Source organism: Dunckerocampus dactyliophorus, chromosome 8 (genome assembly GCF_027744805.1).
Source record: "Dunckerocampus dactyliophorus isolate RoL2022-P2 chromosome 8, RoL_Ddac_1.1, whole genome shotgun sequence".
Taxonomy (NCBI): Eukaryota; Metazoa; Chordata; class Actinopteri; order Syngnathiformes; family Syngnathidae; genus Dunckerocampus; species Dunckerocampus dactyliophorus.
The window spans coordinates 3,811,361-3,827,554 of record NC_072826.1 but is presented as its reverse complement, the minus strand read 5'-3'; the positions used below and the strand labels follow the sequence as shown (position 1 = coordinate 3,827,554).

Genomic DNA, 16,194 nt, shown 5'->3' with positions numbered 1-16,194 from the left:
GGGTCACGGGGGCATGCTGGAGCCTATCCCAGCTGACTTCGGGCGACAGGCGGGGTACACCCTGGACTGGTCGTCAGCCAATGGCAGGGCACATATAGACAAACAACCATTCACACTCACATTCATACCTATGGGCATATCTGTGTGGAGCTTGCATGTTCTCCCCGTGTGTGCGTGGGTTTTCTCCGGGTACTCCGGTTTCCTCCCACATTCCAAAAACACGCATGTTAGGTTAACTGGTGACTAAATTTTCCAGGTATGAATGTAAGCGTGAAATGGTTGTTGTTGCTGCGAATGACTGGCGACCAGTCCAGGGTGTACCCCGCCGCTCGCCCATAAGTCAGCTGGGATAGGCTCCAGCATACCCCCACGACCCTAATGAGGATAAGCGGCATAGAAAATGGATGGATGGAGATTTAGAAGAAATAAATTTAAGGCTACTTGGTTAGCTCGCAAGCTTGTGAGCTTGGCCGGCTTGAGTCCCTGCAGCACAAGAGTCGCAATGTGGCGTAAGCAATGAATAATAGGGGTGTTATTTCTTGTCTACGGGGCTGTAATAATATTAAAACCGTATTTAGCTGGTTTTCTGTGCTCTTAAGTACGAAAATATTCAATTTATTCACATTGAATCCTATATCTAGCAATGTTACAAAACCCATATTTTAGCGAAGAAAAAATCTGTCAGTGAGCGTACGTGCTCGATAGGAGAGTCCGTGCGGATGTCCTTAAAACTACATATTTTTCATCTGATATCGGGTGTATTTTCATTCGTATACATGTTTGTTAGGTAGATTACTTCTTCGTCTTCAATTTCGTATTGGATTTATATTGAGTGTTGGACCACATCACTTCACAGGTTTTTACAGCCCAAGTGATTATACAGTATATTCCGTAGTTCGGATGTCCGTGGGCCATCACAGATTCAATGTTAAAGCAATGGATACCAAAGGCACTATTTTCCGGTATATTATCTGCTCTAAGTTCTTTAATATTTGGAGTAGAGAAGTGAATGAGGCATCAAATTAAAGTTCAAGTCATGCTTTATCAGACACAATTAATCACAAACTTGATTTTACACATTTCAAAAAGTTGTAACATTGCAACTATGTTACGGTCAGGTCTGGAACCAATTCACTGCTATAAACAAGGGACGACTGTAGTTGTTTTGTTACCTTCTATGGAAGTGACTCCAACCTGTCTTCCGTAGAGGTTATTTCGTCCACAAACGAGGTTGAAACCAGTAAAATATGTAAAAACAAAAAAGCTGTACTTTCGCCACCTCGTTAAATGACGTCACCATTCTGACGCGCCAATACGGCTATTACGATTTGTTACCGCCCTGTGATGCGTTCACAGACGTGTTCTACCGTTCCGTTTGAGTATTTTCAAAAGAAGACGAGTCAGTCCACGTCCTGGGTCTTACATCCATAACAAGCAGGAACATCCGGGTTCGGGTGAAAAAAGGCAATATTTCACACCATTAACCGAGTTTGCAAGAACGCCATGTTTGTTAACTTTCGGTTTTGGCGACGCTTGCGCCTGTTGTGGCTTTGTGCGTAGCCACGCCCACTTTTTTTTTTTTTTTTGCATATTTACCAAAAATAAAGTTGTGTACCAAATTGTTAAAAAGCCCATAATTTACCATGTTTTGTGTTGTTTATGCTTCACTGGTAATGTTTAGATTTGGGCGTTGTTTTGTCCCACTGTGTTCGGCCGTCAGTGAACGCACCGCAGTAGTGTGATGTTGCATCAGTTAAAAATGTCTTTTTTATGACTTCTCCGACGCTGTACAGGCAGATGTACCTTTCCTCTCCTTCCTTGCGCCTCATCCTTGTTTTCCCAAGTTAATGCTGTGCGTGAATGCATAAAGGTGAGGTTTAATTCAGTTGTTAGATCTGTGTGAGCTCTATTATACACTTTTGTTCAGTGTGACTCTTGTGTTCATTAATGCTAACATTAGCATTCAAGCTAACTGTATAGCGATTTATTATATTAATAAGCATCATATTGACTTCATTTCCTTATTGAGTTCTGTATTTGATGTGCCTTTGGCTAATCATTATGTTTGTGTAATATTGGTTACATTAATTTACTGTTTATTTATTCAGTGACAATTTGTATTCTTTGTATATTGTTACAGTACCACAGCATAAAGCCTTATAAAGACCACAGCCTACCAGTGCTTGCTGCCACTTATTGACCAAATCCACCAAACAGAGGACAACCTGCCGTGTTCTTTGACTTGAACACACATCTATACCTTTGACCGCTCCAAACCAGTGCATCCTTGGAGACATCTCAACACCCTGAGAACCCTCTCCGTTTCACAAATGTAATTAGTAATGTACAAAACGTACATTATACCACACGTTTATGATTTCTTTGGCTTATTATACTCACTGTGGAAGTTTTCCAACTGCATTGATGGATGTACAGTCCTAATGTGCTTGTGCAGGTTATTTGTAGCTCATGATAGATATGAAATTTTAATCATCCACGACTCTCTGCCTTTGTGTTATCAGCGTAATTGTAGATGAAATACATCCAAATTGGACTCCTGTGGTCATTTATTTTCGCACCTCTCCAGCGTGTTGTCTCGTTCCCCCTCTTCTCTTTTTGCGCTGTGTCAGTAAACCCCGCCCCTCACCACGACACTTAACCAATCACGTGCGGCTTGAACTGGAAAGAAATATAAAATAAACGGGAAAAACCCCAAAGCAGCCGATTCTGATTATACACTTGAGTCGGCTACATGAGTGGTTTCGTTGGCGAGCGACACATCACTATTATACTGTACAAACAAATTAACCATTTCTTGGTTCGCCTGCCCTCATTATGTCGTTTACCGGGCAGCTGCTTTCAAAGACAAACTTATGAAGAGACACAGTAAACATGCAACTGCTTCAGATCCACAAATAAGAGAATGTGGACGTCACAGCTTTAATTCATTAAAATGAGACAAAATACGAGGAGCTGGAACGTTTGATCTTTGCAGGTCTTCCACTTATGTTTGGACCAATTGTCCATCATTCATCACAAAACTCCATAATTTGCATTTTGCAATCTAATAATTAAGTGTGCACGATAATTACTAATTGACCTAATATTAGTCAAAAATAAGCATATTTAAGCAAATTTTGCCCCGAATTAAGCATGATCTAGCATAAAAAGGGCTAAATCAGCTAAAATATAATTAATTCAGAAGACATACTGTACTCACCCATCATCGTCATCAAACAAGTTCCAGTATTTTCAGCACATAAAAACCTAATCAACCACCTAATGCCCGTGCCACGACGTTTGAAAAAGGTTTGCAAAAGGTTTGCCATGCATCTTGCGTGGTAGTTGTACCAAATGTTCCGTGATGAGAGGAAAACTTGAGTGCACAAAAAACAATACCAGCCACCTGAAATGCCAGCACCGCGGTGTTTGAAAAGAGCAAGCCAGAGACCTCCGTCGTGTCACACCGGCTGCTCGGAGTGTGTGCCCGAATACAGTGCACCTTGCTGGGCCACCCATGCCAAGTGGCTCCTCCCGCTCTATACTCTGGTTCTCCAGACCTCTGGAGCGGCACACTGGCTGCTTGGAGCGCGTGTCCGAATATAGTGCACTTTGCTGGGCCACAGCAGGTGGTTCACTCTGCTCTATACTCTGGTTCTCCTGATAGTAGTGATGTGGCAGTATTTGATTACGACAAATCAGTACAGTCAAATCCTAATTTGTTCCAGTCCTTCTTATCTCCAGGTGTGCACAAACTACACTTCAATCTAAATTTAAAAAGTAGATATAAAAAAGTTATAGGTTATCGGTACCATAACCCACAAAATAGAATCAGAGTCCTATTCCATTATTCCTAGCTGCGGTATTCAGGCAAGCGGGCCTGCTTTGAACACTCTAATTTTTTCAAAGTAAACGCTATGTTAGACATTTACACGTAGTTATTTGACTATTTTACACAAAAGAATGAATAAAAAAGAGCAAAAAGACAAATCTTACAATATAAAATATAGAATATATAGACTAGAAAGAGCAAAACGACAAATCTTGTAGTATGAATCCAAAGCAGAATTTGCATGTGGATAAAGACATGTCAGGATGTTCTTTTCAAACAGCTTAGCATTTCTTTTCTCGCCAAGGTTTCCCTTAAAAGAGATTTTACAAGCAGATGTGCTAATAAATGAGCTGCAACTCATTCACGGCCGGCAAGCTGTATTTATTGACTTCTACTCCCTTTACATGCTAACAAGACAAGTGGTGACGCATGATGGTGAGCGGCACAACATGAAAAGCTTCTTTTGCCAGCATTCATCGCTGATCAATAATAAAACGCAGCAGCCATTCATCTGCTGTCAATGTCGTCTGATTTATTGATTTCGATTCTCGCATGCTTTGAGTCAAGCTAGTTCGTAGTACTTTCCCGTCTCTGGATCAAAATAGCAGTTGAGGCAAGGGTCATAGAGCAGATTTAGATACTCGTCCTCCATCTCCTCTTCATTCTCCGACTCATCCCCGCCTGTGGTGAAGCAAGAACATCACTCCATAATACAATTACTGAAACTGTCAATTTAATATTAAACAAAAACTGCACTTTGTTTTGGAATTTTGTCATTCATCCACAATCCTTATGTGAAACATGTACACACATCTTTCCCTTTCTGTGTGTTCTAAAGAGAGGAAAAACAGTTAACATGTGGAAGCTAACAAGCACGTAACGGGACACACCTATTTCCACTATAAAGCCCTAAAAAAACCCTCAGAAAAACGCCAACAATGTTGCATTTTCATAGCTGACCTGTATATAAACCAAGCTACAGCGATATTGTTACTGAAGCAGCTAACACAAAGAGCTATTCTTCTGGTGTAGTGACGCAGCGCCTAATGTCGGGCCCACTCCAAAGCAATGCGATAGGACACCAATCTGTACTGACTGGGAAACAAGAACAAGCATATGAAATGATCTGTAAAGTATTATGCTAATGTTTAAAGTATTATCACTATATTGTGTTTTGTTTTGTTTGTGTGTGTGACTGTGTTGTGATATCATGTGCTATGTGCTCCATGTGTCATAATCAACATCATGGTGACTTACTCCATAGACAGTTGTCCATCTGGTGCAGCTGGTGTGGGGTGTCCTTTCCAGTTGGTTTCTACCACTGCAGGGTTTGTTAGTGCTAACAAGTCGTTATTCGTTGTGCATGTGTCCTCCTCGCCATACACACAAAGCATTTCCATCTATTTCCCACTGTATGCCACTCAGTGCAGCAGAAACACTCAAATTCTGTCGGCATGGCTTGGCAAGCTCCACATTTACAACAACAAGTCTTGCTGACGCGTCACTCTCTCTTCTATGCCTGCTCAGCTTCTAAAACCTGTAGCTCATCCTCCGTATATTCAGGCTCAAAAAGATAAGGTTCTGGATCCTCATTTGTACAAAAGTAGTCGGCGGCGGCGGCGGCTCTCACAGAGCCTGCCATGATTAGTAGTAGCCAACAGACACGCGCTTTCTATGCTGCTGTTGTTGAAGGAAGTAGCGTTAGTTCCTATCTACAGCTCTGTGAAATCAATGCGGCCAGGAAAGACGTTCTGGTAATGTTTAAAATGATCAAAATGCGGCAAAAGCAGTACAAGTTTTTATGAATACCTGTTACATGGTCACGGCATGTATATAAAACCATAAAACCTTGTTGGAGGTTTTTCAGAGGGCTTTACAGTCGAAATAGTTGTGTCCCATTATGTGCATTGTTAGGTCCCTCATGCTAACTGTTTTTCTGTCTTTAGAACGCACATACAAGGGAAAGACGTGCGTGTTTATTGATGATGGATGTGGATGATGGGCAAAATTTAAAAAAAAAAAAAAAAAAGTTTACTTTTCCTTTAACATTGACCCAAAGAAAATGAGATCATATTGTAGGATATATTATTTAAAAATTATATCTATTTGTGGGGGGGAAAAAAATCAATCAAAAAATCACCATACCTAGCCTATTACTCTCTGCAGTTGAGTAAATAAACAGCCTCGGCCATTATAGGAGGGACTATGAGGTTTTTTTTTTCTTTTGGATGGAATTAGATTGTCCAGGTGGACCTAATAAAGCATCTGGATAAATGTAAGCTATATTTTCCAGGCACGTTGAGACGATAAGAAGGCAGGCAGACTCTCCCAGGTGGAATATAGCGAGAGTCATGTGCGGTGACCTTCACACTCAGGTGGATTTTAAAAGTTTTCTGCCATTTAAAAAAATTTTTTTTTTTACTTCCCTCATCAATCAAGAGCTAAGATGTCGTCGGGTGACGAGCGCCTTATGAAGCCGTAAAGAGCTTCTCCCTGTAATCCCCACTACTTTAAAGCACACCAATTTGGCTGTTAAATTGACAGGCAGTTAAATGCTAAAAAGGTTATGGAATGCTCCGGGTGGAACATTTTATCTTATCAGAACTTGGGCGACGATAATGAAAACTAATTATGAGACACATTGTGTAAGAGGTTTGGGGAAAAAAAAAACAAAAACGATGTTGTAAACTGGAAAGGTTTCATCAATTAACCTTGTCGGTGTGTCTGGGGAGGGGGGGTGGGGTGGGGAAAGACCTGTAATGAGTCCCGTCTGTTTTGACCTACAGAGGACAGAGAGCTTCACTCACGTGTTTTTTTTTAAAATTCCTAATTACACTTGTGTGTGCATTCCCATCATGCTTTGCTGCACTGTTTGGTGTCTGAGTGTTTCCATTAGCTCATTGTGTGTGCTCACTAAGGTGAGGGGCGCTAGGTTGTGCCTCCTCTCCCTGACCTCCAAGGACATAAAAGAGGGAGGGTGGGGGGCAGAAGGACCAACCTTAAGGTTTACTGTACCTCTGATTAGATCCTCACGACGGCTACCTGTGTTGCCTGACCTTCTCTGCCGGCTTGGAGGCATAATTGGGGGGCTGAGCACATCCATCCACTCCCTGGGAAAAGAGCATAAAAGAACACATCCATGACAACGTGTACCGTTACACTCTCCATTCCGCTGCATGACATCTTAACAATGAGGGCCCCCATCATCATCTGCTCTCACAGGCCTAAGCAGTGGCCCGCCGTCCTTGGGCCCCTCCTAATACACGCTTAGCCTTGCCGTGTTCCCCCAACTATCATTTATTCCATTCCGACTCCAGCAGCGACTCGAAGCTGACAATATTCTGACCCAGATAGCTCATCACAACCTTGGCCATCTTCTGCGACTTCTCTCTCTCTCTGTCCATACGAGCGTATTCTCCCAGGTTTCAATTATACATAAGTCACTGCGCAGTGTTTTAACACAACGCGTCTCCAGAGGAAATGTGACTTGGCAGCGCGGCAGAGATTAATCTTTTGAAACATAATTCACATCAGTTGCATAATCACCCATTTACATCTTTTGCCTCAGGACAAAGCATCTCATAAAAGCACATCATAGCATCTTTAATGAGGAAAGCATAACCTCTGTGTGTTTTAATATTCATCTGGCTGCGGGCGAATCACACATCCATCTCATCAGCCACAACAGCGGGGATGGGTGGTGCCACTCATCTTCGTCTACTCCATGTTTCAATATTATAATATTCACATTCAACTTGGGAAAAAAAGGAAGTGTAAGAACTTATTGACACCAGATCTTAACTCACCGACCTCAATTGTCGAATTTATCCAATACCAGCGTTGGAGCAGAGACGCTATAATTCTCTGATGTGTCAAACAGCTCTCAGTATCATATAGTACAACACCAGTGCTACTGCAGTACTACCACAAGGCTAACTACAGTACAACCATCATAATAAACATTAGGGCTGTCGAAAATGACGCTGATGCTCTCTTATAACTTTATTCTGACCTGAACACACCAACAGCAGTGAAAACGTCTCCAGTCCGTTCAGCCTCTGAACGACACTTCGTCATTGTCACTAGACGACCGTGAGGTACATTCAGGGACACGCCGAACATTACAACAATGTCTCTATCATTTTTCCATCGTAATTTTCTTAAAATTAATGTCAAAATCTCGCCCCGTCTCGTGGGCCCAATCTCGCGCATCGTCTCATCTCGTGACTCATTTTCAGTGGATAGTAAATCTATACTGCTATACCTTCTGTACACTCGCTACTCTAAATTAAATCCAAGTTTCATTTCTATATTATGCGTCTGTGTAGGCTCTCAGTCGTACAGGAGTTGTCCATCGAGGGAAAGGCTTCTTGAGACGTCATCTGTACTTCTGTGAAGAAGGTGTCAGACGTTTCGCTCCTCATCCGAAGAGCTTCGTCAGCGAACGGAGAGAAGAGGTTTTAATCAAATTGGTTAATACATTTTAAGTGAGTGGTGTAGTCACTTTTCAGAGGGACTGCAGCTCTTGCATTGGACTAGATTGTACACATGCAGCCACTGAAGTGTCCATTGAGAGTAAGTCTGTCCGTGTGTTTAATGATGATGCTCTGAGTGGGTCTCCTTCTAACTTAGTGGTGTCAACTCACCATTCGGTTAGCAAAACTGCAAATTGGTCTTCAAATTTGCCGGTGGGACTTGGCGGTGATTACTGACATTACGCTCTTCCAAAAATCTCCAACTGAAACGCTATCAAGGCCGCGCTGTTTATCAGCCCGGCAATTACTTTCCAAATCCGCCGCAAGAATGGAATGCGAAGACGCGTTTTTAAAAATGCTTAAGGAAGAGAAAAAAAAGCCCTGGCAACACTAAACGCGGCAACAGCAACACTTCAGTTAAAATATCTTCTCCACAGAGAGGATGCCTTGTAGCCCCGCCACGGAACTCGACATTGTCAGCATTCAACGCCTAAAAGAGGAGGAATGGAAAGCATCCGTGGAAGTGTTTCATCAATATGTAAATTAAGAGTGAAACAACAAGCTGGAGACTGCGAGGTGTTTGAGGTACTTGTCAATAGCAAATATTCAATTCGAGCCGGCGAGGAGGATCCCAACCCCACCGGGGATTGCAAATAAAGCAAGGAAACATACTGAGAACACTATGTAAACATGTGAGACCATACATGCTTGTTCATTGCGCTGCTTTTCATCAATAAATCAAAAGTATCCCCGCGCAGGAGGTTGCATAATTTGTCTGTGATGCAATCCCTTTGTCTTCTTTTGTAACATGCGGCGTGCTCGTGTGCTATGAGATGAGATGTGGCCAGATTGGACGCATGAGGAGGAACATGAGCACTGAACAGGCTCTCCAGAATGTTCCACCCGTCCGTTTATCCAGTGCCACATGTTTATGCACCGCTATTCCGCTGCCATTGTTAACCTGTAACATGCTTCATTAATGTTGTGAGCAAGCGGCTGGAGAGACTTGCGCTAAAATCAATATTAAGTCAGCCTCAAACAAGTACTCAACGGTAATGACGCTAATTGTCCTTTCAGGAAGGATCTCCAGATGCACTTGAATTTTAATGATGGGTGTTAGGGATGTAATTCTCCTTGTGGTAGACCAGTGGTTCCCAAACTTTTTACAGTCGCGTACCCATTGAGACATTTGACCTGAAGCCATGTACCCCCACTCCTGCACACTGAAAAACATAAACCTTTTTATTAGGGTTGTCAATCGATTCAAATATTTAATTGCGATTAATCACATTTTGTCCATCGTTAACTCATAATGAATCACACTGAAATCGCAGATAGAAATACGGTTTTATCTACAATAAATAGCAATGTAAATCTCTTTGTGGTAAGTGATATGATACGCATCTGCAACGATAACTACATCCAATTTTATGTAAAGGGATATCAAGGGATATTTAATACGAGCAGCGTTTTGTTTCACTTTGTTTGACGGCCCTTGATCGCACCTCCAACGCACCTACCGCACTGCACAGATAGACTACTATACCATATTTTTACCCTTTTTCTTTCAGCTCATAATTGGTCCCAGTCGCTGGTACTATGGGGGAATGCATAAAGGTAATAATTGATTACCTTATTGAGTGCTAATGTGTGTATTTGTTTGTTGCACAACCTCAATGAAAAACAAAGTGCAGGCTCGTACTGGTGGATGGTGGTTCTGTAATCATTTCGTGCTTTTAATTTGATGATGTTCCTGTCTCACTTTTACACAATACATCATAAATAAGATCAATTAGATTGCTAGAATGTACGTACGTTTTGTTGATGTGTTGATAAATTTTCCCGGTGATTAGCTAGTGCGCTGCTAATGCTACTTACGTCCATTCTGTTCTTCAGTCACGGTAAGCTACGGCGCATGTGCGACAATCGTTTCGCCGGCAGCTCATGGTCTCGCATTGTTTTAGAGATGGAAGGTTGCTAGTCTTGCGATACCCGGTGCATGTCTCTGTAATTCATTCATCGAAGAATTTATGGCTGATTCTTATCGATCCAGGAGGCTGCTACCGGTGCAGCCGCATCTCTCGCTTGTCTAACCGGATATCCGGTCTCATCTGTTTGTCCTTCACAACACTATTGGGTGCCATAGATGAGTTGGGGAATTGATCGATCCACGATGATACAACTCCTCTGGGCGGGAATAATCTGCTGAATACATCACGGAAACAGGAGTTCAGAACATTCAGACAGACTGCAACCCTACACTCTGATGGAAAGTAAATCTAGTATTTCCTGCCATGTAGATTTTAATAAAAATATACATTTTAAAATCTCTGCTTACAACCACACCCGCCTTTACATTACATTTCACCAAGTAAATAATAATGCAATGCTATATATTCTTCACAGCACTGGATTTGCCTGTGGCTCAAAGCCGTGTGAAGATAAACAAAGTCACCCATGTCTTGTGGCTGCTTTACATGATGAAGGAACGGGCCTTCACATTCCAAATGATGGATGGCTCCCTGTAAAGCTAACACTATATAGTCCCGGTGTCACAACACCTCGTGTCACAAGATCTCGCAAGATTAAAACGTGACAAGTGTCACTCGGCCTGGGATGATAATGAATAAATAAATTCATCACACAATAAATGAAAATGAAGCGGATAATTTTGCCAGCCTCGATACGTTGCCATGTGCACGTCTGTCTGTTTTCCTCTTCTAAAAGGTTTCACTTTGTGCATTGGTTTCGGCACCTTGGCGCGTTTGCTCCATAGAACAACGGCATGAACGGAGTGAGCCATTTTGTCAGTCATACTTTGTCTCGGTGGGTGGAGATGAGGCCGCTAGCATACACACAGAGTGCAGAAGTATAGTAGAAATTAAATTAGTTGATTGCAGTATATTTCATATCCATTTAAGTAATGTTCAAATCTTGTCTTGTAGACCCAATCTCGTGTATCGTCTTGTCTCGTGTACTGAGAGTGTCGTGACACCCCCACTATATGGTGAACTTGTTTTTGTAGCATGTCGAACGTCCATATGCAATGCCTATCAGTATTTAAATGGCATAATGGTTGCCAGCCGTTGAGCCTGACAAGGTGCCGGCCGGAAATACAAATAAAATAATCAAAAACAGCGAGGAGGTGAAAGCACACACAGAAGACATTTATTTGCACTCATCTGTGAGGGAGATGAGCCCCCGTCTGCATCTGACAGCTGACATTTAGCCTTCATTCTGCAGTCGGTTATCCTGTGTTTCATTTCAGTGTTTCAATGTGGATGCAGGGAACGTAAATACAGAAAAGAAAATCCATTCATCTGCATTGCATTATAGAAATCATCACTGTTGCCAACACTCTAAATGAAAGTAAATCTGGTGCTTTGAGGCAAGCATTCCTACTCTTTCTAAGTATGACCACAGTGCATCCCACTGGGCATCTTCCAGATTTTTTTTTCACGGCTGCTCGACATAATTGGGAGTTCAAATATACAACATCAAGTTTAAATATTGAAGAAAAAAATACATTGTTTTTTAAACGTTGTAATATTATGAGAAACAAAAAAAACGAAGTAAAGTTGTAATTTTTGGAAAATTAGGGTGGGAAAAAAAGTTACAATATTACGAGAATTTTCCCACCAGGTGCACTGTAGCCGGACACATCATTCGAGCAGCTCAGTGTGCTGCCATGTTCTCACACCACAATACAGAAGTGTCTCATTACCAAGGATGTATCTACATCTACTGCTCACGTTTGGTATTACAGTTTACTACATGGACCTCCAGACACCTTTCCACGCGTTCTCCATGACGTGGGGGTCGCTCGGAAGCACACGAGATGTCGTGAGACCAGAACGTGACCACATATTAGCTGCATCACTGTAAAAGGTGGAGGTTTCAAAGCATGACAAAAAATAGCGGCTTATACACCGGAAATTACGGTAAGTGTTTGTTTGTTTTTTTACCATTGCACCCGAACGTTTCGTCGTCTCCCAGTGGTTGGGGACCCTGCCTTATGTGCTCTTTTACACATTTGAAAATACTGTAGGAATGCCACTTTTACTGTATACAATTGGCTTCTTTATTTTATAATGTACAAACACACTTACAAACACGCAAAATCTGAACATGACTCAAGTGGGATACAATTGCTTAGCTTGCTTACCTGGGGTTGGAGCACTGGAGTGGGTTCATTTCCTTCTGGTAGTGGTGCTCCTGATCAGCTGGCTGCATCAGGGCAAAAAAAACAAAAACAACAGGGTGTTTAAAATATAAAATTATGTAATCGTACCAAATAGCCAAGAAAATATGCTGGATGTCATCGGAAAGGCGAATAAAATGGAAACAAGAAGGGAGCCAAACGAATATAGTCTTGAGGCATTCATTGCATGCGGTGCAATCTATTGTGTGCGAGATTAGAAATGAAACGAACAAAACCAAGGTGCGAAATTTTGATGCGTTTCAAAAAAAATAAATAAAAAATCAGTTTCCATTCAGATATCACCCCCTGGAAGAAACACTAACACATTACCTTCTTCATCTTGTCAAAGCCAAGGAGCATATCATTACCACAGGAGACTATTTAAGCCCAGTGGCTGTTGAAAGGGTCTTGCATTGCACGTCTGTGATGGAAAAAATAGTCATACTGAGGGTGGAGTTTTCACAACGCTTGAGTCCATTTAAGTTATCAGTGTGCACCGGTGCCTTATTTTCCTGTGTTTGCTGTTCTTAAATTGTATCCTGTGGAATGATGGGGATGTACAGTATGGAGTAGGCATGGGTATGATAACCTTTGGCAAAAATATCACGGTTTGACAGTTTCACTGTATTCTAATTACAGCTCTAAAATGTGTTATTTTGCAATATCTTTATTGAAAAGAGAAAAAAAGTCAATGCAGAAGTCATTTTTCAACCATATAATATAGCACGATGAAAGTGAATCATAAGTATTTAAAATAAATAGCAAAAATAACTGAATTCTAAATAAATAGTAGATAAATAAAATGCAGTTGTCAATGCAGTGTACTGTGGCTAATCCTGCGTAAAAGTGAGTAAAAAAAACAACAAAACAAAGCAAAATGCAAACAAATGCAATCAAGTGATCACAAAAGGTCACAAAATAAATAAACAAAAACTCGTAATGTTACGTTATTATTTAATCGTGGCAGGTCGCACTTTTCCACAAACTTCCGTTTCCGGGTCATGTAGGGCCCTATGGTTTTCACGCTATGGGAATCGCGGAATTGGCCAATAAAAACGGAATTTACTGTTAAACGCAGAATCTCGCGGAAAGTGACAATGTGAATGAAATGCACCGTGAGGAGAAGAAACGTTCGTGTGGGGAAGGAAGTATTTCCCCAGCAGATTGCTCAATTGTGACGGAATCGCATCACAGACACGAACCCGCCCCCTCCTGAACTAAAACTAAAAGACAAAGTTGCCAAAAAAACGTGGAAACTACTTTTATATGGAGTGTGCAGGGAAGCTAGCGGAGTTAGCATGGATTAGCAGAGCATGCTAGTGCAGCTGTGTGTGTGCGGCTCAGGCTGGATGAGTGTGTTTAGGGTTAGGGGTAATGTAACCAAGCGTTTTACCATTCTTGCTGACATCTTGCAGGTTCTCAGTGAAAAAAGACGAGAGGCACGTTTATTCTATCAACCAACATTCTTAACACACACACAACACACCTCCTGCCTTCAAAATAAGAGCGCTGCTGCCACATCTTGTGTGATTGTGTAAACAAAATAAGGGTGTCATAAAATAAAATCTTCTATTAACAACACGCCTGGAACTGCATCGGTGACTACGTCTTCCTTAATCACAAGCACCGGCATTACAGTTTGCTCAAGATTTTGTAGCAATGTGTGCAGAGGCTGACATCCCATTAGAAAAGTTAACTAAGCTACATCCCTTTCAGAATTACTGGGCAAACTTGTCCAGTGATGTATTGCATTAATAAATTTAAAGATTTTTGCATTTAATTAATGGGCATTTCATTCACTAACCCAAAAAGCACACACTTGCTAGTAAAATAATAGCACTTATCCTCCACTCCTGTTGCCTTCTCAATCACATCCCCACATTTGGTGACCCTTAACTTGAGTAATACGCCGACCAACAACAGCGCGACAACAGGCAGCTAACCGTGCAACGCCTGCAAGGAACAACACAGTATTCCCACGTACAGTGGCCACACCGGACCTCCACTTTCTCTCATATCGTAGAAACAGTATGACGCAAACAAAATCTTAGTGATTTTGAAACCGTGATTTTTTTCATACCGTGGTATACCTTGAAACCGGTATGGAGACAAGTTATTTCGGGGAGATGGCAAGAGGTGGCATAACGTTATAACATGGGCTCAGCCTCACACACGTGGATGTAAATTCGGTGAAATTGAACACTGAGCATTTGCTACCACGTGTATGCATGAAGAAACCTGTGCACTACAGGGGTTCCAGATGAAGACATTACTACACATTATTAAGCGTGACCGGAAAAGCAATGTGCGCCGACTGCACTGATTTTAGAAAAAGTAAACTTGTGTGTGGCGGTGGCTCATACTTGCTTATGGTATTACAGGAACTTGTCCTTGTTGCCATTCACATTCAAGCAGCGTTTGAGGTGCCAGTCGTACCCGGCTCACATGGGAAAAAGTCTGCAATAAATGTAACTGTGGCCTTCCAAAAAAGGAAACCAGGTGTCCATCCCAGTGGTAATACGACTATGCAATATGCTCTACCTGTATCGCAGCATACTATCAGATCAGCCACCTTCTGTACGTAGGGAAATGGTAACAGGCTCATAAAATTAGCATCTGAAATGACCGTGTTCACTGGGGATCACAGAGAAGAGCCAGTTGGGGCTGCACCGGGCTGCGCTCTCTCCCTAAGTGCAATGTGCTTATGCTAATGGACAATGGATCCAAATGACCTTCAACAGCCACTATACCATCTTTGAATTCTAAAAAGACCACAAGGGATCAGTTCCAATGACCTAAATAATTTTGAGTCAGGCTGGGAAATGGCGGGTATTGTGCCATTGTACCTTTTTAAGCAGTAAGAGGCCAATTAATGTGTTTCTATCTCCATAATCCTTTGTAATGCAGAAAACACACCGGAGAAAGAGGCGTGTTAGCACTTCGCCGTGGCGTCGATGGGGAGCTTGAAATGGAAATGAGCAAGCGTGCGGGTCAGCCGCGGTCACTCAAATTATTCCGGATGGGAGGCAGAGGGGTCAGCGTCGTCGTCATTACCAATGCCTGATGCACGTGCGCACGCTGCTGGCTGGGAATAAAAGTAGCTGAGTAGACCGGCATACAAACCACGGTAATGTGCGTCCAGGTAGAGTTGTCCTCACTGCTCAGGCTCATGCTGACGTTGCACCGATGCATCTGAGACGCGCTGAGGCCCGAGGCTCTGTATTCATCTTCCTCCTGCTCCCTTTTTAGACTTGCAAGCATCTGGAGCTCGTCATCATCCCCTCCGTGCAATTGTAGCCCGCTGGCTGGCTTTAAGTGCCAATCACCAGAATCACCAGGCTGGATGGTCTCGTCTTCTTCCTTTGAAATAATTTCCAAAAACACAGATCACTTCTGCAGCGGCAATCCAAAGAACGACTTTGCATTCCATCGACATAATTCCCCAAATCCTCCAATGTTGTACGGATCTCTTACAACAGACTGCAGTCTTATGACATTAAGGGCAGGATGCTTTTAATGAGGTCATCAATTCATTGAGGAGAGCAGTCGGTTTTTGCCCTGGTGCAGTGTGGGTGAATGTTAATAAAGCAACTCAAACATGTCATATTTCTATGACAACCTTTCAGTCACGCCGCCTGCCAAGAGCTGCCACAAATCAGCAGTCAGGCGCTACAGCGATGATGAGG

The 16,194-nt window shown here is 42.3% G+C and overlaps 2 protein-coding genes across 4 annotated transcripts in view; both read right to left on the bottom strand.

The window, feature by feature from the left end:
• The window catches only part of si:dkeyp-67f1.2 (uncharacterized protein LOC556106 homolog), a 30,407-nt gene extending 28,927 nt beyond the window's left edge, over positions 1-1,480 (bottom strand). For all 3 annotated transcript variants that reach the window (XR_008572177.1, XR_008572178.1, XM_054783674.1), the window contains exon 1: positions 1,173-1,480. The gene's annotated coding sequence lies outside the window, so the exon portion shown is untranslated. The remainder of the gene's footprint in view (positions 1-1,172) is intronic.
• A 2,755-nt stretch (positions 1,481-4,235) lies between these two features.
• The window catches only part of cfap20dc (CFAP20 domain containing), a 35,777-nt gene continuing 23,818 nt past the window's right edge, over positions 4,236-16,194 (bottom strand). The window contains exons 14-17 of the mRNA XM_054784922.1: positions 15,632-15,868; positions 12,473-12,534; positions 6,848-6,942; positions 4,236-4,513 (exon numbers count right to left, since the gene is read on the bottom strand). Of these exons, the coding sequence (XP_054640897.1) occupies positions 4,395-4,513; positions 6,848-6,942; positions 12,473-12,534; positions 15,632-15,868 (513 nt within the window). The 3' untranslated portion in view covers positions 4,236-4,394. The remainder of the gene's footprint in view (positions 4,514-6,847; positions 6,943-12,472; positions 12,535-15,631; positions 15,869-16,194) is intronic.